This window comes from Canis aureus, chromosome 33 (assembly GCF_053574225.1).
Source record: "Canis aureus isolate CA01 chromosome 33, VMU_Caureus_v.1.0, whole genome shotgun sequence".
NCBI classification, from domain to species: Eukaryota; Metazoa; Chordata; class Mammalia; order Carnivora; family Canidae; genus Canis; species Canis aureus.
Window position 1 is genome coordinate 13,303,408 of NC_135643.1, and position 27,027 is coordinate 13,330,434.

At 36.4% G+C, this 27,027-nt stretch overlaps 1 protein-coding gene across 13 annotated transcripts in view; it reads right to left on the reverse strand.

Moving 5' to 3' along the window:
• SNCA (synuclein alpha) overlaps positions 1–27,027 on the reverse strand; it is a 172,020-nt gene that overhangs the window by 131,670 nt on the left and 13,323 nt on the right. For 2 of the 13 annotated variants that reach the window (XR_013371243.1, XM_077882867.1), the window contains exons 1-3: positions 20,270–20,459; positions 18,602–18,747; positions 5,956–5,997 (exon numbers count right to left, since the gene is read on the reverse strand). Coding sequence is in view for 6 of the 13 variants with exons in the window: in XM_077882867.1 (XP_077738993.1) it covers positions 5,956–5,997; positions 18,602–18,722 (163 nt within the window). In the remaining 7 variants the exon portion in view is untranslated. The other 11 variants (XM_077882868.1, XM_077882869.1, XR_013371245.1 and 8 more) reach the window with 10 other exon arrangements.

The window sequence follows — 27,027 nt, forward strand, 5'->3', positions numbered from 1 at the left end:
GGCTCCCTGGGTGGCGCAGAGGTTTAGCGCCTGCCTTTGGCCCAGGGCGCGATCCTGGAGACCCGGGATCGAATCCCACTTCGGGCTCCCGGTGCATGGAGCCTGCTTCTCCCTCTGCCTATGTCTCTGCCTCTCTCTCTGTGTGTGTGTGACTATCATAAATAAATAAAAATTAAAAAAAAAATTAAATATAGTACTTCCCTAAGATCCACTACTGGGTATTTACCCAAAGAATAAGAAAATACTGATTGAAAGGGATATATGCACCCCTATGTTCATTGAAGCATTATTTACAATAATTAAGATATGCAAGCAGTCCAAGTGTCCATTTATAGATGAATGGATAAAGAAGATGTAATTTATATCTATATAAATCGATATATCTATCGATCTATCTATAGATTTTAATCAATCTCTATATATAGATATCTATCTAGATATCTATAGATAGATATAGATACATAGATATATAGACATATAAATATAATGGAATATTATTCAGCCATAACAATGTTGCCATTTGCAACAACATGGATTGAGCTAGAGAATATAATGCTAAGTGAGATAAGTCAGTCAGAGAAAGACAAACACATGATTTCACCCATATGTGGAATTTATTTATTTATCACATGTGCAATTTAAGAAACAAAACAAATGAACAAAGGAAAAGAAAAGAGAGAGAAAGACAAATGAAGAAACAGACTCTCAATTATAGAGAACAAACTGGTGGTTATCAGGAGGGAATGGTTCAATGTGATAGGGGTCAAAGAATGCACTTGTGATGAGCACCAGGTGATGCATAGAATTATTGAATCATTATATTGTATACCTGAAACTAATATAACACTCTATGCTTACTAACTGGAATTAAAATTAAAGAACTTAAAAAGCCAAAAAAAAAAAATAACAATAGAGTAAGGGATGGTTATAAAGAAATTTTAATCCTTTTATCAAACTTCAAGTGGTTGAGACAGGGTTTTTAATAAAAAGATTGATTTTTGAACAATATAAATGGTAAAAAAAAAAGAGCTAGACATTAAGTATGAAAATGGTCATACTTAATGTTCATAAAACAATTTTTTTCATAAAACAATATACAATTTTTTTCATAAAACAATATACAAATGGTGATTCAGTAGATTTTTAAAAATAAGTTAAAAATTTAGAGAAGACAGTGTAAATAGTCTGGGATTACATTTGGAAGAAGATTTAATTTCATATCAAAAATTCTCCAAGACCATATGATATAATTACTGAATCAATCTTTCTATAATTACCTCCATGCAATTGCCAAATAAAGGAAACTCCAATGAAAAAAAGGTTTGTTTCAATTAAATGAAGAGTTCTATGAAAAAACAGATGAGCTTCTGCTCTTAATCTCAATGTCAATAGAGAAATAAAACCTCTATTCATCTAAACCTTATAACATTCATACTCAAAAAGCCTGCATCATGCATCTCTTATGTCCATCTACATAATATTATCCTCTTCTCTTTTTGTCTCACAAACTCTTTTTCTGCCTTTTTCCCAGATTTCAGGATTTGGGGATTTTGAATGATATTTTTCTTCAGGCTCCCTCCTAAGCAAACCGAGACATCTTTTTTTTTGGGGGGGGGGGGTTATGCTTTATGCTTGCATACATCCTCTGCAGATAAAGCCCAGCCTGAGGAACTAACTAGATGAGCTGCACTGTCAGTTGTTAAGTTGGCAAATGTTGTATGCCAGTCATATGATAATTGAATAGATTGTGTGTCACCCATTGGAGAAGGCCAATGACTGAGTATGCGGACAAGACAACTGAGTTTCAAAGAGCAGGTTATGGAAGTGAGGTAGTATGTAAGAACAGATGCTTACTCTTCAATTCTGGGCAATGTAGGGAAGCTGAAGTGACCCTAGATTCTAAAATCAGGAAGTCACCAGAAGGTATTGCTTGATATTTGCCTTTTGCCACTTCTGGGGATATGGTTGATGTCTCCTAACAAGTTATGGTTATTCCCAATGCAAAGTTCAATTTAAATGCCAGTGAGAAGTTATTTCATGTTTTTAAACATTTCCAGAATGTTGATCCTTTAAAAATAGTGAATTATGGGCTTTAACTTGTCATTTTTTTCTTTTCCAAGAACATGAATAGAAAATTTTGCTTGAAAAATGAACATTTTCTTGTTAGATGATCTCAAAGACAAGAATAAATTTTGATCTTTTTACAGACTCATGATTTTTCTACAAGCCACAAAAAGTTATTTCTATATATCTAGACCATTCTTTGTATATTTATACACATTAATTTATTTGTAATGCACATAAACTTCACAGTAAAATGCACTTTGTCCTTTAATATAACTTCATCAGATTTTATCATTGTAAAAGCAAGCAAATTAGTTACCTTACAAAATGACAGTGTACATGTAGCGATAATAGATACGATTTAAAATATATCTGTAGGACTTGATTTATCTAGTGGATTATCCAGTTACCTTGAGCCCCTATTCCCCACTGTTAAGCCCTTTTATACTGTTTCTAATAAATGATATTCATTTTTAAGGAAAAAGACCTCATAACTAGGATCAAAGGCGATACTTTCCTTCCAACTAATTGATAGCATAATATTTTATGTTTTACCCTAATTGTGCCAGTCTTCCCAATTTCATTCATCTAGCTCCATCTGGCCAGAAGCGTCAATCCTTCTCAGATACCTCCCTATCTGTTTGCCTAGCAAATTCAAGCTGTTATTAAAACCCACCTCAACTGTCAAATTCCATATTAAAAACCTTCCTCCCAACAAGTGTCCTGTTCATCCTTCTGTGATCTCAGAAAATTTTAGATATATCTCTGCTATTGAACTTTTTGCATTATGCCAGAATTATTCATTTTCCAATGTGCCTCTCCACCACCACCAGTCTACTTGGAGTCCATTAAAATCAGAGATCCTGTTATTTTTCTTTATAGTATTTCACAGCAGATACTCAATAAATGATTATGAATGCATTAAAAAGAAATTTTGTGTACTCTGTAATTTATTCATTATCTTCAATAATTAGATTTAATTTGACTAACTCAAAAGTGAAATCTCAGAAAGAAAATGGGGCACCAACTTTTCAAATAGTTACAGTAACTCTAACCTTTCATATTAAACACAATCATAAAGTTAAGAAGATCTAGCTTTGAGTGGTACAAATTATATATCTGAGGAAAATAAATTTATATTATAAAACATTTTGATATAGAAATTTAAATTATAATATGTTGAAATTAGTTGTGTTCATTATCATGTAACAAATTTCTGTTTATAAGAATCAAAACTTTCAGAAAATCTCCAATAATTGGAATTTCTTTATACTATACTTTCATGAGGAAAAAAAATTAAGATTTTATCAACATCTATTTTTTAAAGTGTCTTCAAAGACATGTCATTCAGTACAACCAAATAAATACATTCTCATATTTTTCCATAACATAATGCATTAAATTGACAACTGCAACAATATTGAACTGAGATCAAATAGCTAGGGTGTAAGGTAGAGTTTTTTTAGATTTTATCATGAGATTATCTAACTGTGAGAATTTATTTTTCTGGAATTTTTTAGGTAGAAAACTCTTGGCCTAACTAAGTTTACTGAAGTCTATTATTTCTGCAAAAATAAGAAATGGGATGAATCTTGAGGAAATTTTTCTTTTAACATTAGCTGATGATGTTGTATACTATATAATAGTTTCTCACTTCTCTGCTTTAAGAGTATTTACAATAATAACATTTATTTAGCACTTATGTTATGCAGCCCTAAGAAACATTTTAGACCAGGTATGGTAACCAATTCCTCTCTTCTCCCTAACCATTGAGGTAATTATCTTAAATTCATTTATCCTTATACTTAGATTTTGGAATTTTATATTAAATAATCCTACTCATTACCTGATATGGGAAAAGGATAGTATTAATCGCAGATTTATCCCACTGCATTTCTCATAGTCAGACTACTTAGGAGATTTTCAATATTTTTCTATTGTCAGAGTAGTTGAGGGCTTTACAATGGCTATAAATATGACCCACATCAAAATCATCATGGCCTTGTTGCTTAGTAGCATTTTCCATAGTGTTCTCTGGAACACTGGCTCATTCAATCCTAGTAACTATTGATATAAGGTCAAATAAATTTGAAAGGCCCTGGATTAAACTAAATTATGAAAATTTCTTTACTATGGAATATCTCAGATTCTTCAATATGCTAAAGAAGGCATGATATGCAAAGTTCCTCAATATTATAAAACCAGGGAAACATAAAGTAGCCGTCTACTTACTGTTTTTCAGAAAACAAACTGCTGCCTTATTGTACAAACTTCAGTAGTGTGCATACACATGTGCACAGACACACACACACACACAAACTCATATTCACTTTGTGTCATTCTGGAGAAGATGAAAATTCCAGCTTTGTTAGTTACCCTTGCAGCTCATGTCCATAGCCTCCATTTGATGATATTATTAGTTATATTCTTTACTTTTTACCACAGACTCTAAATCTGACCACATGCTTATCTACTTTCTAAACCACATGGATTCTTCAGCTATCAAATGGAACACTTTTAATCTAGCTAGGCTCTTCAGATACTACAGTCTCCAACTGTCTGCTACCCAGGTCTTATTAAAATCATGCTTAATAAATCATATTTATAGATGGTCCCAAGAAGTCAACACAGTTAATTTACTTGCCTAGTTCTGGGCATTACACATTGATTGGATTGCAACAGAGCAAAAGCAAGCAGCATACGTTAATGTAGCTTCTAGCAGAACCTTTCAAAAGGTTCTATTTTAATTTTGTGCCCTCATTTATTATCTAAAGCATATATAAAATAGTCATATGAAATATTTTTCTCCACTAGCTGTAAAAATGTTATTCAAATAGAAACACCTATAAAGTGATGATAAATAACACCTACATAATTCACACCACTTGATTTCATTACTCTAGGTATTTGTGTACATTAAATTTCTTTATTCTTTTACAGATAAAGAAACTAAATCACAAAAAGATTATGAATCTTACAGAAAATCACAAAGCTCATAAGTAGTAAGCAGAAATTTGAACCAAGGAAGTCTGGCTCCAGTGTCATGGTTATCAACCACAATACTGTATTAATACTCTCATTTGATTTTCCCCATTTCCATTTTATAATTCAGTAGTAGGAACATGGTAATTTTCTGAGATACTATTACGTTTACTGCTTTCTGATCATGTGAATTGTATTTCTGATTATATATCCTGTTTTATCACATCTGTCAGGCAGTTTGGAATACATACAAGATGAAACTGAATCATGGCAAGTCTGTGGGCTCTTAAGATTATGAAATTTCGGTTCTACTTTCATCTTTCTATCTGTCTCTATCATTCTCCTCATCATCATCACCACCATAATTTTCATCATTTTTGATATTAATTTATTTTAATATTATACACCTATTCAAATTCTTGGTAAAGTTATACCAAATAGAGATAAATACAATAAATACTTCATTGATTACTTCAAGGGTGTTTCCCAAAATGTTTTCCGAATCATCAAGGAAGCGTTATACTGACTATAGTTTAATGTCAAAATGTTTTATTATACTCTACAGGAAATTTGACATTAATCCTTAGAAAACTGGCAATACTTATATGTAATTTATCATAGCAGTTTGCCAAAACATAATATTTCAGAGTATATATGATACTACCATAAATTAAACATATCTGGTCAATTCAGAGCAATCATTCTTGACAGTGGAATACATTATTTTATTTATCAGTAATAACTATTTACTTATCTAAACATATTTAATAAAGAATTAAAGTTAAAGTTGGTAGTCCCTTATAATGCTTCTCTACAAACACAGTGACTACTTACAATTACACTCTGAATAATTAATGTTTACTAGATATTTTTAATATCATTCTTGGATATAAGTCCCATGGAGCTTACCTGTTGTCACACCATGAACCACTCCTTCCTTGGTTTTGGAGCCTATAAAGACAAATTCAAAACATAAACATAAGTCTCCAACTGGCCTTATATTGCTGATTAGTTTGTTTTAAATACAACTAATAAAAAAAATTTTTAAAAAAAGAGGGCAGCCCCGGAGGCTCAGCGGTTTAGCGCCACCTTCAGCCCGGGGTGTGATCCTAGAGACCGGGGATCGAGTCCCACATCAGGCTCCCTGCAAGGAGCCTGCTTCTCCCTCTGCCTGGGTCTCTGCCTCCCTCTCTCTCCCTCTCTCTCTCTCTGTCTCTGTGCCTCTCATGAATAAATAAATAAAATCTTTAATAAAAAATAAAAATAAAAAAATAAAGGTCTCAATCTTTAGAAGCTCTTATAGAAAAATAGCCTTGGGGGAGGGGGGAATCTAAAACAAGGAATTCCAGTAATCATATAACAAATAGAAGAGAGCAAAACTACCAGGAGGTTCTCTCCAATTAAATTTTTAACCCACAATGATGTCTTATTTTTTTAAGCCTTTAATTCATTAGTTAACAGGATGATAGTAGTTCCAGGTGTGTAATGTAGTATTTAAGCATTTCCATATGTTGCCAGTGCTCATCAGGACAAGTGCCCTCCATAATTCCCATCATCTATTTCAACCATCCCCCTGAATCCTCCCCTCTGAACCATCAGTTTATTCTCTATAGTTGAGTCTATTCCTTGGGACACCCCGGTGGCTCAGCAGTTAAGATCTGCCTCTGGCTCATGGCATGATCCCTGGGTCCCACATCAGGCTTCCTGCATGGAGCCTGCTTCTCTCTCTGCCTATGTCTTTGCCTCTCTCTCACGGTCTCTCTCATGAATAAATAAATAAAATCTTTGAGGAAAAAAGAGTCTATTCCTTGATTTCTCTCTCTTTCTCCCCCTCTGTCTCTCTTTTTGCTCATTTGTTCTATTTCTTAGATTCCATATACGGGGTAAAATCATGATATTTATCTTTCCATTATTGACATATTTCATTTAGCATTGTACTCTCTAGCTCCATCCATGTCATTGCTAATGGCAAGATTTCGTTCTTTTTTATGGCTGAACAATATTCCATTAAATACATATACCACATCTTTTTTATCCATTCATCTATCAATGGACCCTGGGGCAGCCTCCATATCTTTCTTGGCTATTATAGATAATACTGCTATAAACATTGGGGTGCATGTATCCCTCTGATTTAGTGTTTTTGTATTCTTTAGGTAAATACTCAGTGGTACAATTACTGGATCATAGGATAGATCTATTTTTAACTTTTTTTGAGGGACCTCCATACTGTTTTTCAGTGGCTGCACCTTACAATGATGATTTTTTGTCCCCTTGTGTCCCTCTTCACATATCAACTTACAGAGGGAAAAAAAAAAAAGGTGAGATAACACTGGGGCTCGGTGGGAAGATGATCTTGGGTTCAGAACTGTAAAAGCTATACTAAAGTACAGGACAACAGAGAGATTAGTCAACCCATGAAACTGAAGCAGAAGAGAAGGAAAAGAAGAAATTAAGATTCGCTGAACAAGTATTACGTAAAAGGCATTTTAACCTCATTTATTTCTTGGTTACAATCTATTTAATACAGGTGAATTATGCCCACTTTATATATGAAGAAATTGCAAATCAAAGTAAATGATTTGCCTAAAGTCATACAGGGAATAACTGGCTCTAAATACTTTGATATTAAGGGCTATATGACCCTAAACCTATATTCTTTCCACTGAGCCAAGCAAACCTTTAGGAGGAATATAGCTTTTATACAAACAGTTCATTAATATTTATTATTAAAACTAAGTTTATTTTATTCATGTGCTCTCTAATGTTGGACTTTTCAGTGTAAGTCACACCAGTTTTTTTGGTTTTGTTTTTGTTTTTTGAGAGGGAAAGAGACACATCTGGGGAGGGGAGAGGGAGAGAGGGAGAGGGAAAGAGAGAATCTTAAGCAAACTCCATGCCCAGAGCAGAGCCCAAAGTGGGCTCTCTACATGACCCTGAGATCATGACCCTGAGATCATGACCTGAGCTAAAATCAAGAGTCATATGCTTAATCAACTGAGCCACCCAGGTGCCTTTACACCAGTTTTTTTTTTTTAAAGATTTTATTTATGAGAGAGAGAGAGAGAGAGAGAGAGAGAGAGGGGCAGAGACACAGGAAGGAGAAGCAGGCTGTATGCAGGGAACCCAACGTGGGACTTGATCCCCAGTCTCTAGGATCACACCCTGGGCTGAAGGCAGCACTAAACCGCTGAGCCACCTGGGCTGCCATACATCAGTTTTTTAAAAAAATTTTGGGGGAGAAAATAACACTGGATTGGAGATTTATTTGAAAACTACCCTGTAAATCAAATAATATATTTCTATCAGACATAGGAGAATATAAGGAGATGAGGGCATAAACCTGAGAAATGACTTAAATCCATATTTGGAGATTAAACTAGGTATTAACCCTTACTTTAAAAGTGCACTATTTTAAAAGGTCTTCCTAGGTATGTTAAAATTAACAGTAAACACTTTAAAACACAGAAAAAAAAAAGCATAAGGGAATCTCAGATTCCCTATCAATAAGATGACTACATACAATTGATTAAATATTCTCTAAGAACCAGGCCTTTAAACTGGAGAGTGCAGCAGAATCAGTCAGGTGGGAGCACTGGTTGAAATGCTGAATTTTGTGTCAGGGCATCAAATATTCAGAATATATCAGGTACTGATCTTTGCATTTTTTAATAACCCTCATGATCTAATTCTAATAATTCATGGATCAAATTTATAAAACATTGGTCTAACAGAGTTTCAATTTCCAAATTTTAGAAGCACATATCTATGATTTCAATAATATGATCAATGAGATGACAGAAATGAATATACAGGACCATGTTGAAAACATTCACTAAATATTTTTATGAAAATATATAAATAAGGCATTAAGTGAAATTTGGATGCATCATATTTAAATTTACATTTTAACTAAACAGTCTAGAAAAGTATTTATGTTTAATAAAGCAATTTAAATATAGTTAAGAAGTTTCAATTTGAATATATCTTAATATATCTAATGAAACACCTAATATATCTAAGGACCTCTGATAAAAATAAAACATAAACTATAGCAATGTAGTTAAGAATATGGGTTTTGTCCAGAAACAAACCCACACTTACATGGTTAATTAACCTACAATGAAGGAGGCAAGAATACACAATGGGAAAAACAGTCTCTTCAATAAGTAGTGATGAGTGGGATCCCTGGGTGGCTCAGCAGTTTAGTGCCTGCCTTTGGCCCAGGGTGTGATCCTGGAGTCCTGGGATCGAGTCCCGTGTCAGGCTCCCTGCATGGAGCCTGCTTCTCCCTCTGCCTGTGTCTCTGCCTCTCTCTCTCTGTGTCTATCATGAATAAATAAATAAAATCTTAAAAAAAATAAGTAGTGATGAGAAAACTAGACAGCTACATGCAAAAGAGTGAAACTGAATGACTTTCTTACAGCATATGCAAAAATGAACTCAAACTGGATTAAAAACCTAAGTGTCAGACCTGAAGCCATAAAGCTCCTAAAAAGAAATATAAGCAGTAATCTCTTGGACATTGACCTTAACAACATATATACGTATATACCTCCTCAGGAAAGGGAAATAAAAGCAAAAATAAACTATCAGAACTACACCAAAATAAAAAGCTTTTTCACAGCAAAGGAACCCATCAACAAAACGAAAAGGCAACCTTAATGAATGGGAAAGAATATTTGCAAATGATATATTTGATAAGAGGTTAATATCCAAAACATAAAAAGAACTCATACAATTCAACACCGAAAAACAACAAATAATCCAATTTAAAGTGGGTAGAGAACCTGAATAGTCATTTTTTCCAAAGAAGATATATAGCCAACAGAAACATGAAAAGATGCTCAACATTACTAATCATCACACAAGTGCAAATCAAAACCACAATGAAATATAACTTCACACTAGTCAGACTGGTGAATATCAAAAAGAAGGAATGAAGAGTTGGCAAGGATGTGGAGAAAAGGAAACCTTCATGCACTGTTGGTGGGAATGTAAAATGGTGTAACCACTTTGAAAAATAGTATGGAAGTTCTTCAAAAAATTAAAAATAGAAATACCATATGATCCAGTAATTCTACTATTGAATATTTACCTGAATAAAATGAAAACAGCTAATTCAAAAAGACAAATGGATCCTCATGCTTACTGCACCTTATAGCCATTTATGAAAACAACATAAGTGACATAAATGTCCATTGATAGATGATTGGATAAAACATACACACACACACACAACGGAATGGTACTTGGCCATATAAAAGATTGAGATCTTGTCATTTGCGACATGAATGGACAATAGAAGGTATTATGTTAAGTGAAGTAAGTTAGATAGAAAAAGGTAAGTACCACACAATTTCATGTATATGTGGAATGTAAAAAATAAAACAAACAAAAACTGAAAAAAAGACTAGAAATATAAAAACAGAGAATGGTGGTTGCTAGATTGGAGGTGGGTAGGGGATGGGTGAAACAGGTGAAGAGGATTAAGTACAACCTTTCAATTATAAAATAAATAAGTCACAGATATGCAAATTACAACATAGGGAATATATTCAATAATATTGTAATAACATTAGTATATTTTTAAAGATTTTATTTATTCAAAAGAGAAAGTGAGAGAGAGAGCATATACAAAAGCAGGGGAGAGGCAAAGGGAGAGGAAGAAGTAGGCTCCCCACTGAGCAGGGACCCCCCCCCCCCGCCCCCCGCCCACATACACACACACCATGGAGCTTGACATGGAGCTCAATCCCAGAACCATGGGGTCATGACCTGAGCTAAAGGCAGATACTTAACTCACAGAGATTCCCCTGTAATAACATTATATGGTAACAGATGGCTACTTACACTTACTGTGGTGAGCACTGAATATTGTATAGAATTGTCAAATCACTATTACAACTGAGGCTAATATAATATTGTGTGTTAAATATATTTCAATATTAAAAACTAAAGTTAAATTTTTAAAATATAGATTTTGAATTTAGATTTCCCAGATTTAAATCTTTACTTCACCACATAATAACCAAATATACATCATTCAGTCAACATGAAAATCAAGGAAATAATACACATAAAGATTTTAAAACAGTGATTAGTACATATCAAATAGTAAGAAATAATTATTCTTCACATATAATATTTGTAAAGGGATTTGCAGTTTAAAATAGAACAAATAATTAATTATAAATTCATATAAATTAAGTTGTGTGCTTGTTAAATACATAAAAGGATACAGGATAACAGTTTATATATCCAGTACAATGTGTCAATGTGCTCATGTTTGTATATATGCATACTTTGCAATTGACGTTCAGTTTGCATAGTATTATGGGATTGTAAAGTGACCATGCACAGGCTGAAGTGAGTCTATAAAAAGTGATCTTAAATATCAATGAAGTAAATAACAATTAATTGGTAGTAAAAATTATAATTATCCCATGACCTTTCAACTTTTTTGTAGAAACATTAAAAATTCTTTTACTTATTTTAAATTGATAGCTAAATGAAAAACTAGTAAAATTAATATCTACTTAGTATATCAATTTAAGACATTGAGAATTATTGTATTTTATTTATTTGAAAAAAAACTTATCAAGATTAGTGTGGTCTTCTTGTCATTGTATAACTTCATATATGGCATGAGCATCTTTCCTAAGCCCTAGAGATCTGTATAATCTTTTGTAAGTTTGAATCAATTTCCAAAATGTTACCCTTTGCATTGTTTCACCTCATGCTCTATCTCTGATAGTTCCTTTCATGTGAGGTACTTTTGCAGCAGCACTTCCTCTGAAACATCTTCAATTTATTCATCACAACTTTTTAAATTTTACTTCCGCTTGAATAAGTTCCTCTGGCTACAAATCTATAGTCACCTGAACAGTAGTAGTGTTACCATTCCCCAGATCAGCTATTTGTTGTATAAATAAAACACTTTTTGATTCAAATTTTACTTCCAGCATTTTCATTTCATTTCTTTGAGGCACTTTCATCTTTTTTGGCCAATTTTCTTGTTCAGTTACGCAATTTTTTAAAATATTGGCCGAGTTTATCACTGGGCTACAAGGAAGCAACACAACCAAAGGCCTTGCTGCCTGTGCAAGCTGAGTAGCGGATGTGAAATGAACAATCAGTGACAAACTGAAAAAAGTGATGTAATTTGATCAAGGATTATAATGAGTTTCTGTTATTTATATAGCAATCTGTGGGCTGAAGAGCTAGGAGCAAAGGTTGTATGAACAGAAATTTGAACTGGGATATGAAGGACTGGTATTCAACTAACTGTTGTAAACTGAAATTCTTCTCTACTGGAACTACACAAGGTGAGAACAGCTTGTATTTAAGGGAATACTACTTATTGCTATTCATCTACCACTTCTTGTACCCCATATTTTTAAAAATGACTATTTGAAAGAAATGTTTAACAGTTGGTTTGTGGTCTTTCCTCTGAATAATACCTCAGAATTGGACATTGGGCTAAACCATAGAATGTATCCTGATTCAAAGATAAATGAAGGCCTTAATGAAGTTGCTTCATATCAAACTAATCACCTGTTATTTGCCATCAGTTGTTTATTAGTATTTATAATTAGTAATTAACATGTAATTGATGAATAATCTATAATTGAAAACATATAGCTACAAAGTAGATACCAAGTGGCTATGTGATTAGTAAACTGAAGAGAGACCAGAGCTAACAGCTTCCATGAGCCAAGGTGGCCACAACTCTCATCTTTTCTCTCATAACTTTCTTTCATGACAAGGTACAGAGTGGAGAAGGTCTAAACAAATGCCTAGGAGTTGCAAGAACTCACAGTAAGACTATACTATAGTCATCGTCAACTATATTGCTGCTTTGCATGTTATGCTGAATTTGTCAACTTGATGCAGGTGAACCATATTGTGATTTGAGAGCTTGATATTAATCCATACTCTTGACTATTGCCGCTTACTGAGCAAAGTAGCACTGAGAGCATTTTGAAGATAATTTTCTCACCTTTACTGTTATAATAGTTGGCATTATATAAAGAAAACTAAATTTTTTTGTTTCTTAATTTGACTCTAAATTTATAAATTTCTGGGGGCGCCTGAGTGGTGCAGTCAGCTGAGCATTCAACTCTTGGTTCGAGCTCAGCTGGTGATCTCAGAGTCATGAGATCAAGCCCCGTGTGGGGCTCCACACTGAACAAATCGCTTATTTGATAATATTAATCATTGCTCCTATATATAAAAGTGTGTTCTATAAAAATCCTCAGCAAAATAATAACAAATCAAATCCAACAATGTATAAAAAGAATTATACTTCACAACCAAGTGGAATTCATGCCAGGTGTGTAAAGTTAGCTCATTATTCAAACATTAATTAAAGTAATCCATCACACTCACAGGATAAAAAAGACAAATCACATGATTATATCAATAGATGCAGAAAAAGCATTTAACAAAATGCAGCATCTATTTGTGGTAAAAATGTCTGGTACACTAGGAATAGAGGGGAACTTCCTCAACTTGATTAAGAATATTTCCACACAAAAAAGAATATTTACAAAAAAACTATAGATAAATTCATATTTCATAGCAAGAAACTGGAGTTTTCCTATTAAGACCAGGAACAAGGCAAGCATCATACTGGAAATCCTAGCCAATGCAATAAGATAATAAAGGGAAATAAGAGGTATACAGATTGGGAAAGAAGAAATAAAATGGTCTTCATTCACAGACGACTTGATATAGAAAATCCTAAAGAACCAACCCTAATTATTGTAAGACTGTAGGATACAAGGTTAATAAACACAAGTCAATCACTTTCATATATACCAGCAATGAACAAATGAAATTTAAAATTTAAATCACAATACAATTTATATTTTCATCAAAAAAAATACTTAGGTGTACATTTAACAGAATAAATACAAGGTCAATATGAGGGGAACTACAAAGCTCTGATGAACAAAAGCAGAAAACTAAATAAAAGGTATTTTGTATTCATGGATGAGAAGATTCAATACTGTCAAAATCTCAGTTCCTTTTAACTTGATCTATATAGTTCAATGCAATTCTAATCAAAATCTCACAAGTTATTTTGTAGATATCAACAAACAGATTCTAAAGTGTATGTGGAGAAGCAGAAGGCCCCAAATAGCCATGATAATATTGAAATATAAAATCATAAGTCTGACACTACTTGCCTTGTAGACTTACTGTCAAGCTATAGTAATCAAGACAGTGAAATAATGGCAAGAGAATAGACAATAAACCAGTGGAACAGAATTAAGAACCTAGAAATGGAACCACATAAATATAGTCAACTGACTTTTGGCAAAGGAGCAAAAGTAATACAATAAAGCAAAGACAATCTTTTGACAAATGGTGCTGGAACAACTGGACATCCACATGCAAGAAGAAAGTAAAAAACAAGAAACAGGAGAAGGAGAAGAATTTAGACAACAACGTTTCACAAAAAAAAATAACACAAGAGGGATCATAGACTTAAATGTAAAATACAAGACTCTAAAACTCCTAGAATAACATAGGAGAAAACCTACATGACCTGGTATGGCAATGACTTAGATATAACACCAAAAGCACAATCCATGAAATAAAGAATCAATAAGCTGGACTTCTTTAAAATTAAAACTTTCTGCTCCATGAAAGGAAGTGTTGAGAGAGAGAAAGGCTACAGGAAAAATATTTGCAGAATATATGTCTGGAAAGGAACTATTATCCAAAATATACAGAGGACTCTCAACAATAAGAAAACAAATAACCAGGTAAAAGGCCAAAGATCTTACCAGATAGCTCACCGAAGAAGATATATAGATAACAAATAAGATGCTGCACATCATATGTCATCTCGGAAATGTTAAATTAAAACTATCAAATACCACAAGACACCTACCTGTTAGAATGATCAAAATCTAGAATTTTCAAACACCAAATGCTGACAAGGATGTGAAGCAACAAGGTCTGTTATTCTTTATTGATGGGATGCAAAATGGTCCAACAACTTTGGAAGACAGTTTGTCAGTTCCTTATTTTTTTAAAAGATTTTATTTATTTATTCATGAGAGACAGAGAGAGAGAGAGAGAGAGAGAGGCAGAGACACAGGCAGAGGGAGAAGCAGGCTCCATGCAGGGAGCCTGATGTGGAACTCGATCCTGGGACTCCAGGATCACGCCCTGGGCCGAAGGCAGGCGCTAAACTGCTGAGCCACCCAGGGATCCCCTGTTTGTCAGTTCCTTATAAAAGTAAACATATCTTTACGATATGATCCAACAATTTACCCAAAGGAGTTGAAAGCTTATGTCCATTCAAAAACCTGCATGTGGATGTTTATACCAGTTTATTCACAATTACTAAAACTTGGAAGAAACCAAGATGTCCCTCAGGAGGTGAATAGATAACTGTGACACATCCAAATAATGGAATTAGTATTTAGTGCTAAAAAAAAAAAAAAAAAAAGAGCTATCAAACCATGAAAAGACCCAGAAGAGCCTGAAGTGGATATTTTTAGGTGAAATAACCCAACCTTAAAACTCTACATACTTTATGATTCTAGGTATATGACATTCTGGAAATGGTAAAATAATGGAGACAGAAAAAATGATCAGTGGTTGCCAGGGGTTGGTGGAGGGAAATGAATAAGTGATGCCTAATTTTAGGACACTAAAAATAACTATATGATACTATAATGATGCATTTGTCCAAATGCAAAGAATGTATACCATGAAGAGTGAACCTTAAAGTAAACTGTGGGTTTTAGGTGATTGTGATGTGTCAATGTAAGTTCATTAATTTTAATAAATGAACCATTCTGGGGGTAACAAATGTAGATCATGGGGGAGGCCATGCATGTGTGGGGGCACGAGGTACATGAGAAACTTCTGTTATTTGCCTCTCAATTTTGCTGTGAACCTAAACTGCTACAAAAAATAAGTCTAGTTTTCTTAAAGTGTGCTTTATTATTCATGTGTTCTGTTTTGCAAGAATGTGTTATGACATCCTCACAAAAACTCTGCAAGCTAGTTGCATTTATCTAAATCATATTTTTACAAATGAGGGAAGTAAAGCTCATAGGTAGTAAGTAACTTTTATGGTATTCTAAAGGTAATAAATGATATAGTCTGGACTAGAATGTAGGTTTGTGTGAGTGACATCAAGTCTATGTTCTATTTTTCTCAGAGTCCACAAACTGCAGGCTATGGGCCAAATCAACCCATTACCTGTTTCAGTAAGGTTTTATTGGAACACAGGTTATTTTATTGGAACACATTATTATCTATGGCTGCTTTCCTACCACAACAGTAGAGTGGATTAATTTGACACAGAGACCTTATAGCCTAAAATATTTACTCCCTAGCACTTTACAGAAAAAGTCTATCAAATCCTGATCTATATATTGTGTCTTCCCATGGTCAGTTTTCATCCTAAATCCTGTGTTTGAGTTTAAATTTTAACTATCCTTCAGAACACAACCAACAAATAATTTATAGAATGCACTATGTGTTAAATACCATGATATATATTGAAGATTATTTAAAAATACATGTGACATGTAAACAATTACAATTTTACATAAGAACATAATTAATCTCAAAAAATCATTATATTTGTCCAAACTCATAGTTGACAATGAAAACCAAAAGTTTTCCATATAATAAAACCTATTCATTATCTAGAAAACAGCAATGTATTAATATTCAATAGTTTCTGGACTCACTACAAACTAATGGAGTAAATATTAGCATCCTAAAAATTTTTTAAGTTATTAAATTATAAAGTAACTGAAGTCAAAGAATAGTTGCAAGCACATGCTTGCACAACTTAGGAAACTAAGGACAAGTATAAAGATATTGATTATCTGCGCATTGCTGATTCAGTATTCCAAATTCTATCTAAAAAGATAGAATTCACACTTTACAAAAACATTTGAAACTAACTCATTTTTTCCATTTGTGACATTCTTTAATTCAAGGATTTTCTGAAAATATATTTTAAGAGAATGAATAATTTAACTGAAGATTTGTATCAAACTCAGCCAATAAAGTCTACGAGCAATGAAAAATATAAGAGAGGCGTTCATAAAAATCATTCCAAGTGTAACTCTTTTTCAATGTATCCATGTTGAAGAGACAACATAGTGGTATTTCACCGACAGACATAAGTATAGCACCTTATACCATCCAATACGTTTATCCTCCACATTACTGCACATCCTGCTGTTACAGCTGCTACCAGAGAACGTGCAAGAGCTCAGAGGAGCCAAAGAGAAAGAGGAGAGGCAGAATGGGCAAAGGTAAGTGTGTGCATACATCCCTGTGGATGAGTGTTTGTGTATGTATGTGTCTATTCCTTCCCCCCAAAGACTCTGAAGTGATTTGCAAAAATAACACCCAACCTAACACAGTTCAAGACATGAAAAAAGAGTCAGGATCTGTGTGAATATTACAAAGTGTCAACTTAGGAACAAAAAGAAATGATAAGCATCAATCTTGTTACTTTGTATGTGTGTTATTTAATAAGTGAATTATAGGGCAGCCCAGGTGCCTCAGTGGTTTAGCGCCTGCCTTCTGCCAGGGCTTAATCCTGGAGACCTGGGATCGAGTCCCACATTGGGCTTCCTGCATGGAGCCTGTTTCTCCCTCTGCCTGTGTCTCTGCCTCTCCTTCTCAGTGTCTCTCATGAATAAATAAATAAATAAAATATTTAAAAAAAAAAAACAAGTGAATTATACATATAAATGTCTCTGAGATATTAGCAGCAGTCTTCAAGAGCTTTTTTGGTCAATTAGTCTTCAGTTCACCAAGCGCTCACAAGGATGAACTCTACCAAAAACTGTTCTGTACTTTCCTTTTTAGGGCCACAGTAGGCCTCTTTCTACATATCCCAAGGCCATATCAAAAAGTCTTAGTTTAAAACATGAATACACTAAAATTTACTGATATTAGTCATGATGGATTAAAAACCAGAGGCCTATGAATGATTTTGATTTTCAAAAATATTCTTTTTTCTCAAAAATATTTTTTAAAGAATTTATTTATATATTAATGAGAGACACAGAGAGAGGCAGAGACATAGACAGAGGCAGAGAGAGAAGCAGGCTCCATACAGGGAGCCTGATGTGGGACTCGATCCTGGGTCTCCAGGATCACACCCTGGGTCAAAGGCAGGTGCTTAACATTAACAGCTGAGCCACCCGGGCATCCCATCTTTTTTTTTTTTTCAAAAATATTCTTAATTACCTTTTGAGACTGAGTTTTTAAAACTTTTTCCTAATTATAGTCTCTTATGCACAGAACTATTCATTTAAAAAGTCCTAAGTATTACTGAAAAATTAAATATTCTGAAAACACAAAAAGTTATCCTCACTTTTTACTATTAGCTCAAATGCTCACATTAGCCTACCTACAGTCCTCTGACTCGGTTTCTCTTTTTGACAAGTGATGATGCAAAAATGAATCAAGCAAGAAATACCAGCATTTAGAGCATTAATCATCCTAATCCACCAGTCATAAATAAATATCAAGATGACATATGGGGCTTACCTACCTACATAGAGGACACCCTCTTTTGTCTTTCCTGCTGCTTCTGCCACACCCTGTTTGGTTTTTTCAGCAGCAGCCACGACTCCCTCCTTGGCCTTTGAAAGTCCTTTCATGAATACATCCATGGCTAATGAATTCGTTCACACCACACTAGAGAACATAAAATACAATTTCAATGAGAACTTTTGGGTGGAATAAAATAAAATTAGAATCACCCAAGATAAAAACCACTGAAAGGTCAGTACAACCCAAAAGTGTGAGACTCTTTATTTATACTCTTATTCAACCACTGGGGGGATGGGCAACACTTTTTTTTTCTTTTTTTCTTTCTTTTTTTTTTTTTTTTTTAGCTTCTGCATTAAAAATTTAGCACCCCTCATCCATCTTGGCTAGTAAAAATCTAGCTGCCTAAACATGGATTGGGATGAATTTTCTCAGTTGTTCTTACTGTATTTTCGAAGTGTAGTTACATGAAGAGATGGGCCCCTCTTTCAACTTCCTAGAGTCCAAACGATGAGCAGGTGAGTCAAAAGTTCGTATAAAAAAATGACAGGAAAAGAAAGGGAGCTGGAGGCATGGGGTCAGGGACAATCTTAAAATGAATCCCACAAGAAGGCTAACTGGTTGATAACCAAGAGGGGAGGGAAGAGAACTACTCGCTCTGGGTGGGGCTCAACCTGAGGCCCACAGGGAGCCTACTGGCGCCCGCCCCAGCGCACCCCGCCAGCCACCCCCACCCCCACCCCCACCCCCAGCGACCCACTCGGAGCCTTCTCCCGACCCGCGCCAGCCGCCCGAGGTGGGGGGGGCGGTCCTCCGCGGGCGCGAGTTCGCGCCCCGCCCGGCGCCGCACCTGTTAACCCCTTACCACCTGTTGACTTGCCCTCCCTGCACTTCCAGGTAATTACTGCCAAACACAGCTTGATTCCTCCACCGAGGAAACTGGGGGGTGGGGGGCGGACTGGGGGATTTAAGGTACAAGAGAAATAAAAGTTGGCCGCTCACGCTCCATCGAGCATCCTCCCGTTTCCCAAGGGAAGAGCGTTTCCCAGGGAAGCAGCGCGACCTCTCAGCCTTTGGAGCCGGGCAGAGCGGAATATCGGAGGCCGGGGGAAAGCCAGGGCAACTTACTTTCCTCGAGCTCCTGAAGAGATAAGCACCCACCTCCGAGGGACTTGGCTCAGCGGGTCCTCATTGCAGCAACGACCTCCCCCCCCACCCCACCCCCGCCCCAGAAGTGCACGACCCGGTGCTCCCGGGTTTCCCCCAGGATCGCCAAAGCTGCCCGTTTTGAGATCCTTAGGTACTTACCTGGGTCCCTCTGATCCTCACAACTACAATTCCTCTCGACCAACCCCCTCACAAAAAAAAAAAAAAAATTCCCAAATATTATTTAAATATTAAGAGGGAGAATAAGAAGCGCACAGGAAGGGAGGCGGCGGCACCAGGAGAGGGATGGTCCCCGGGGAGGCTGCTGTCAGCAAAACCCGGTGATGAGAGGCTGGGGGCGTGGGAGGCAAACCCACGAACCTGTCGTCGGATTGCCACTCCCCGTCCCCCGCACAACTGGATCGGAGAGAAAGAGACAGGTCGGGAGGGAGGGCAGGGAGAGCGCGCGGAGGATGCTGAGGGCCAGGCTCGGTCCTCGGGTCGGCCCACAGCCAGCACACACCTCACCCCCACGCTGCCGCGCTCGGTCTCTCACCCCCTCTCTCGGGTCCCCTGCAAGTCGTCGTGGTCTTCCTCCCCTTCCTCTTTCTCCTCCTTCTCCTCGGCTCACCGCCCCCGCAGCTGATTTGTCAGCGCCTCTCCCCGCCCCTCTGCCGGCGCTCGCGGCTCTCCCAGCCGCGTGCACTTCGCGGCTCCGCTCGGCTGCGGGGAGGGGTGGGGGGGGCGGGGCGGGCTGTACCTCCCAGTCCGGCCGCCAGCCTGGGCCGCGGTGGGGGACCGGGGCCAGGTATTCCGCGCTTCCCCAAGTTCAGGACCCAGGGGGCTCTTGGGGCGATCTGGAGCCCACAGGCTTCGGCTGCTGTTTCTCCCTGGTTCCCATCCCCCCTCCCCCACCTCGCCGTCTCCCCGCCCTTCCCTCCGCTTCCTCCCGGGACCCCCTGGCGGGAGCCACCCTGCTGGCGTGGAGGTCTGAGGGATCCACGGCCGCGGAGAGCCACCCTCCTACGAGGCCGGCGAAGGCGGCCGCAGCCCAGGAACGGTGCTCAGCCCCCACTTCCAGGAGCATGTTCCCCTCGCATCGCTGAAATTTTGATGAACACAATGTGAGGGATGCTTTTGCTCAAATGTCACCCAGATTTTCCTTGGCTCTTAACCTCTGCTGAGCCCGAAAGGGTCCCGCGGATGGAGAGGACGCTAGTAAGGGAGAGAGAGGTACGGGTTGAGGCAGGAGGAGCCTCTTCGAATCCTCTCCCCACCCCACTATCACCATTTTCTAGTCCACCAATCAGCGGCTGCCAGACGCTGATTTTCCCCATCAGTGGAACTCGGAATAAATATTCCGCGGCCGTCGATACCGAGCGGTCCTAAGGTTATTCGTTCTCGAAATGGAATTTACTTTCCACACTCAAGTGCCCGATGGAGGAGACGAATCCAGCGTGGTTTTTTTCTCCTGAACGATCACCTCCGATTGCTCCATCCCTTCTACACCCTACTCCCCTTTCTCCTTTGGTTCACGTTGCCCTCAGAGCGGATACCCCACACATCCCATCCCACACACGGACGCGCAGACATCCGCGCGGGCCTGAAGACGACGTTTGCATCGCTTAACACGTTGCACCTCTCTCAGAGCTGGAGGGAAAACAGCTGTTCCTGGATCACACCAGAATGGAGAACCAAGCTCCTCCCTCTAACAGAATGTATTTGCTGTTTTTGCCTGAATTGAGAGGATGATTTTAGCACTGGAAGGGAAAAACAAGTCTTTGCTATTTGTTTCTTTGTTTTATGTTTCTTTTTTCTTTTTTGTTTTTCTTTTTTTTTTTTGTAGACAAAAATGCTTTCCATATCCCAGCACTCATTTGGATTCTGAAATTTAAGTAAAATGCAATTTAAATCTACAAAACAATCCCTTAAAACCAAACCATTGGGCAGCCCCAGTGGCGCAGCGGTTTAGCGCCGCCTGCAGCCCAGGGCGTGATCCTGGAGACCCGGGATCGAGTCCCACGTTGGGCTCCCTGCATGGAGCCTGCTTCTCCCTCTGCCTGTCTCTGCCTCTCTCTGAATAAATAAATAAAATCTTTTAAAAAAAATAAAACCAAACCATTTATATACATATAATATATGTAAATATTATGTTGTATAGATATGTTAAGAATATATGTCATATATTATTATATATATTGCTTAAACAAGCCCTTGCACTATTGGCTGCCCCTATTAAAAGCAGCCTTTCCAAATGCTCATATTTTGCTTCCTTGGGATCAGAAAAAGACAGTTAAACTTAGAGTTTGGTTTGCTGTCTGGCTGTGAGACTTTGAACAAGTTATGTCCTCTGTTCACAGTTTTCTTTTGTAAATGAGGAGTTGAATGCAAATGAGCCTTCTCTTTTTCAACTTTATTATGAAAAATGTTTAAACATAAACAAAAGCTGAGAGAATATAGGACTCCATGTGAATATCACCCAACTGTCACCTTTTTTTAACGTATGGCTAATCATGTTTCATCTATATGCTCTTCACTTTCCATTTTTTATCACCACCCTTCATATTTTACTAAGCCCCCAAAATTATATATATCCTTTCATCTATAACTATTTTAGCCTGTATGCATAAAATATAATAACTATTTTAAAATATCCACAATAACATGTAAATGGTCTTTTTTAAAAATTGAAGTATAATATACATACAGTGAAATCATCAGATCTTAAGTATTCCTTTAAATTAGTTTTGCAAAATAGCTGCATTAGTGTAGCCCACACCATTTTGAATATAGAACATTTTCATCACTCCAGAAAATTCCCTTTTGTCCTTTTAGTTATACATATTTTAGAATTGCACAAAAATGGAATAATAGAGTATGAATTTCTTTCCTTTCTTTGACTCAACATATTTGTGAAGTTCATTTATATTGTGGCATGTATCAGTAGTTTGTTTCCTTTTACTACTTTTGTTTTTTTTCTTTTGATTTTTGCAGTAATATATCTTTTCCACTGTGACCTATCACTGCAAGTAACCTTGATAAACTATTATGACAGTTATTTAATGTATCATATGACACATTTATAGTTAACAGGGACCTCCTTGAAACTTACTGCTTTAAACCAAAGGGTAACTTTCTTCAGTCTCATGACAGACCAATGAGAGAATTATTTTGGAGTGGAGTGCTTGTTACATTTTTGTGCCTCTTATAGCATAGCATGATACCATAGCACCTTTATATGGTACTTTATGCTTCACCAAAGACTAATGTACTGTATCATTTAATCACAACAATTGGTAAATTAAGTTTTATTATGTATCTTTTATAGTCAGGGAATCTGAAGCTGAAAGAATTTTAGTAAAAGGCCAAAACTGCATGGCTCTTAAGTGGCAGAGCTGAGATAATCTAGCAGGAACCATTGTAAAAGACACAATTATTGGGGCTCCCTGGGTGGCTCCGCGATTTGGCGCCTGCCTTTGGCCGAGGGCACGATCCTGGGGACCCGGGGTCGAGTCCCGCATCGGGCTCCCTGCTTCTTCCTCTGCCTGTGTCTCTGCCTCTCTCTCTCTCCCTCTATGCCTATCATGAATAAATAAATAAATCTCTAAAAGGCACAATTATCTCCTGAGTTGTCAGTTACTCTTTAAAACCTTATGGATGGGGTATCCCTGATGGCCCAGCGGTTTGGCGCTGCCTTCAGGCCCGGGTATGATCCTGGAGACCTGGGGATCAAGTCCCACCTCAGGCTCCCTGCATGGAGCCTGCTTCTCCCTCTGCCTGTGTCTCTGCCTCTCTCTGTGTGTTTGTCATGAATAAATAAATAAAATCTTTTTAAAAATTAAAAAAAAAAAAACCTTATAGATGGGGAGATCTGGGTGGCTCAGCAGTTGAGCATCTGCCTTTGGCTCAGGGCGTGATCCCGCTGTCCTGAGATCAAGTCTCACATCAAGTACCACATCGGGCTCCCTGCACGGAGTCTGCTTCTCTCTCTGCCTCTGTCTCTGCCACTCTCTCTCTTTGTCTCTCATGAATAAGTAAATAAAATATTTTTAAAAATAAAATATAATACAATAGAACCTTATAGATAGGATGTGGTATAGGATGGGAGGATAAAGGTGGGACCCAGTTCTCTTAGAAATAGTCTTTGGATTTGAATTTGACCATAGAAATCAAGAAGAACTTAAGCATTCAAATTTGGAATTTTGCTTTTTTACATTGATAATTCTTAGTAGGGAAAGATAATTTCTCATCACTCACAAAAAAGAAAAGAAAGAAAGAAGAAAGAAAGAAAGAAAGAAAGAAAGAAAGAAAGAAAGAAAGAAAGAAAGAAAGAAAAGAAAGGAGAAAGAAACAATGAAAGAAAATTGTAAGCCAGTTTTGGTCATTTAGAGTTATAGTTATAATTCTATATTACACTCGTCTTTTCTCCACACAAGGCATCTTGAACACAGTAAGCATTTAATAAACTTTTAATTACTGGTGATATAAAGAGTGACATTGCTTATATTCTACTTACATTCTCTTAGCTCTCTATTCTTAAGGAAATGGAACTACTCTAAGGACAAAAAAAGAACTGGAAGTTAATAAAGATATTCTTTTCTTTTCATCATTGATTGACATCATAGCCTTAAGTAAATTTTTAACTGTGTAAATATAACTTTAAAATTTAAACTTGAAAAAAGTTAACTCACTGAATGGCCTGTACTTCATAAAGAATATGGAAGAATAACCTATTGGGAGACATCTATGATGTGCACTTTTTGTTAATAACTGCTACATATATGTTTGGTTTTCTCTTTGATAAGTGAAATCTAAATACTTTGCTACTCTTTAATAGGATTGTTTTATCTGAGTTTTAATACAGTAATTTAGCTAGAGATTAACATTCTATGAGATGCATGTTAACCTAGACTGTCTTTCCCTTACAACAACAAATTTTCTAAGTGTACATGTGGAAATCTTGTACTGCAAAATGGAATGGCATGAAAAATAAGGAAGCTTCTTGTGACAAAGTTTTGAAAAACAGATAAGAATTTATTTGGTATGTTTAAGTGAGGAAAATACAATCATTACTATCTTTGGATAATATTCCAGATTTGTTGTGAACACTAGGAGCAATGTAATATTGATTCTTGAGCCAGCTGTATCTAATTATCTGTACCTTTCTCTCATTTTCTTGCAGATGGATGAAAAGCATGGAGTAGTGACATCTTGGTAGGCCTCTCTTGTAATTTCATAGTGAGCACAGAAAGGAAAGCCTAATGGATACAGTTGGGATGACAACTGTGTATGATTTTTAAGAGGGTGAGCTTGAGACAGGGCAATAGAGTTACTCCAAAAAAATATGAGGAGCAATGAAAAGGGAGTATAATGTCCAGAGGAGATTCACTAATTTAACCCCATGAACAACTTCATGTTTTTTCTACAATACCATAGGCAACAACAAAAAAATCATGAACATTTATTATAGCGCAATGTGACTTATCATGGCTCTTAATATTGTAGTATATCCTTGAAAATGTAGAATGACTAGAAATTGTGACCACAAGAAAGTGCCACGTGAAATAAGTAAAATTCAATTGCATAGTATCTTAAATGTCCCTATGGTTTTTGTGGTGCTAAGAATACAAAGACACACACGATTCCAAGATTAAAGACTATAAAGCCAGATAGAAAATACATTTAAATATTTTAGGATTTTAAAAGTTCAAATGATTTAGTATTGGAAGAAAAAATACATATTTATGAGCTCAAGAAAAGCACTAAGCCCTGGTGAGCCTGGTAGATTTCTGAGAATAGGGGTACCAGGAACAAGTTAAATACAAGGACTCAGCAAATTTCTACCACTTAGTAGCAGTGATTGAGAGCAAGTATCCAACGTCTCCAACCTCAAATTTTCTCATCAACACAATGAGGATGATATCTCACTTGTCTTGTGTGACTGTTGTAAGGAATAAATAATTTGTTCTCTGCAAAGAACTAAGTACAGTGAAATCTCTCTGTAGCCTTATTATTACCTAGTCCCCTGTTTTAGGGTGCCTTTGGAAACACTTTTTCATTAGAGCAGTATGAACATTATGCCCAGCCCTCTCTAACTTCTCATCTCACTCGCAATATATCTGATGCCCCCATTGATAACTTTAGCTTTGTATGGTACGCAAAACCTTTCCAACCAGGGATAGAAGTTGTGGGAATTCAGAGAGAGGGGGAGCCAAGGAGAATTGATAGGAATCATTGATTAAAAATCTGCCAACATCTCTTTTCTCCTCTTAATGTATGGATTACAATAACAACATCTCTCATAGCAATTTACTTCAGCAGCCTGAAGAAATGATGATAGCTATAGAATTAACATTTATTATCTTTACTGGCACTTTTGCATTCTTGAACCCTGGTTTCTTTAAACAGGCAGTGAATTATGTTGATTTGCCACAGGAGAAAAATAAAATGACACAACAAATTGTTTCCAAATTTACCAAGCTCATTTAGACAAGACTCTGAAAGTCTTCAGAATGAATATCCAAATCAGAGATAAATTCAGACTCTAATGTTCTAGGTGAGTGAAAAATGGACAGACTGATGAGACAGTCACAAATCTACTTCTACTTTTTTTTTTTTTTTTTACTTCTACTTTGCAACAGTATTTGAGTTTAGAGGGGAGAAAATAAATGAATGAAAAAAATATTTCGGGAGAAATTATAATGTTTTGTATAGTGTTTTTAAGGTTTAATGCTTTTGTAAACAGAAATCATAGCAAATTAATAAAATGAGCATGTTTTTCTTATAACATCAAAATTATCCAGGCATCTAATATAGTTCCCTCTGTAGATAATTTTACAGTATTAACTGGCATTTAATACTTTTGGGGGAAGGATATCTGGGTGGCTCAGTGGTTGAGTGCCTGCCTTTGGCTCAGGGCCCCTGAGGATCCTAGATCAAGTCCCACATCAGGTCCCTCTGTCTATGTCTCTGCTTCTCTCTCTCTGTGTCTCTCATGAATAAATAAATAAGATTTTTTTTTAATAAATAAGATCTTTTAAAAAAATACATTTTCTTCAACTGCAAATGTAAAGCACGTCATTAATATTTTGAAAGCTTGCTATTCCACCTAAAATTAGAAACTTACATTATTAAGAAATTAAGAAAAGGAAATTATTCAGAGAAGAAATTCTTTCTTTCTCTCTTTCTTTCTCTCTTTCTTTCTCTCTTTCTGGTAGGCTCCACACCCAGTGTGGAGCTCAACACAGGGCTTGAACTCACATCCCTGAGATCAAGACCTGA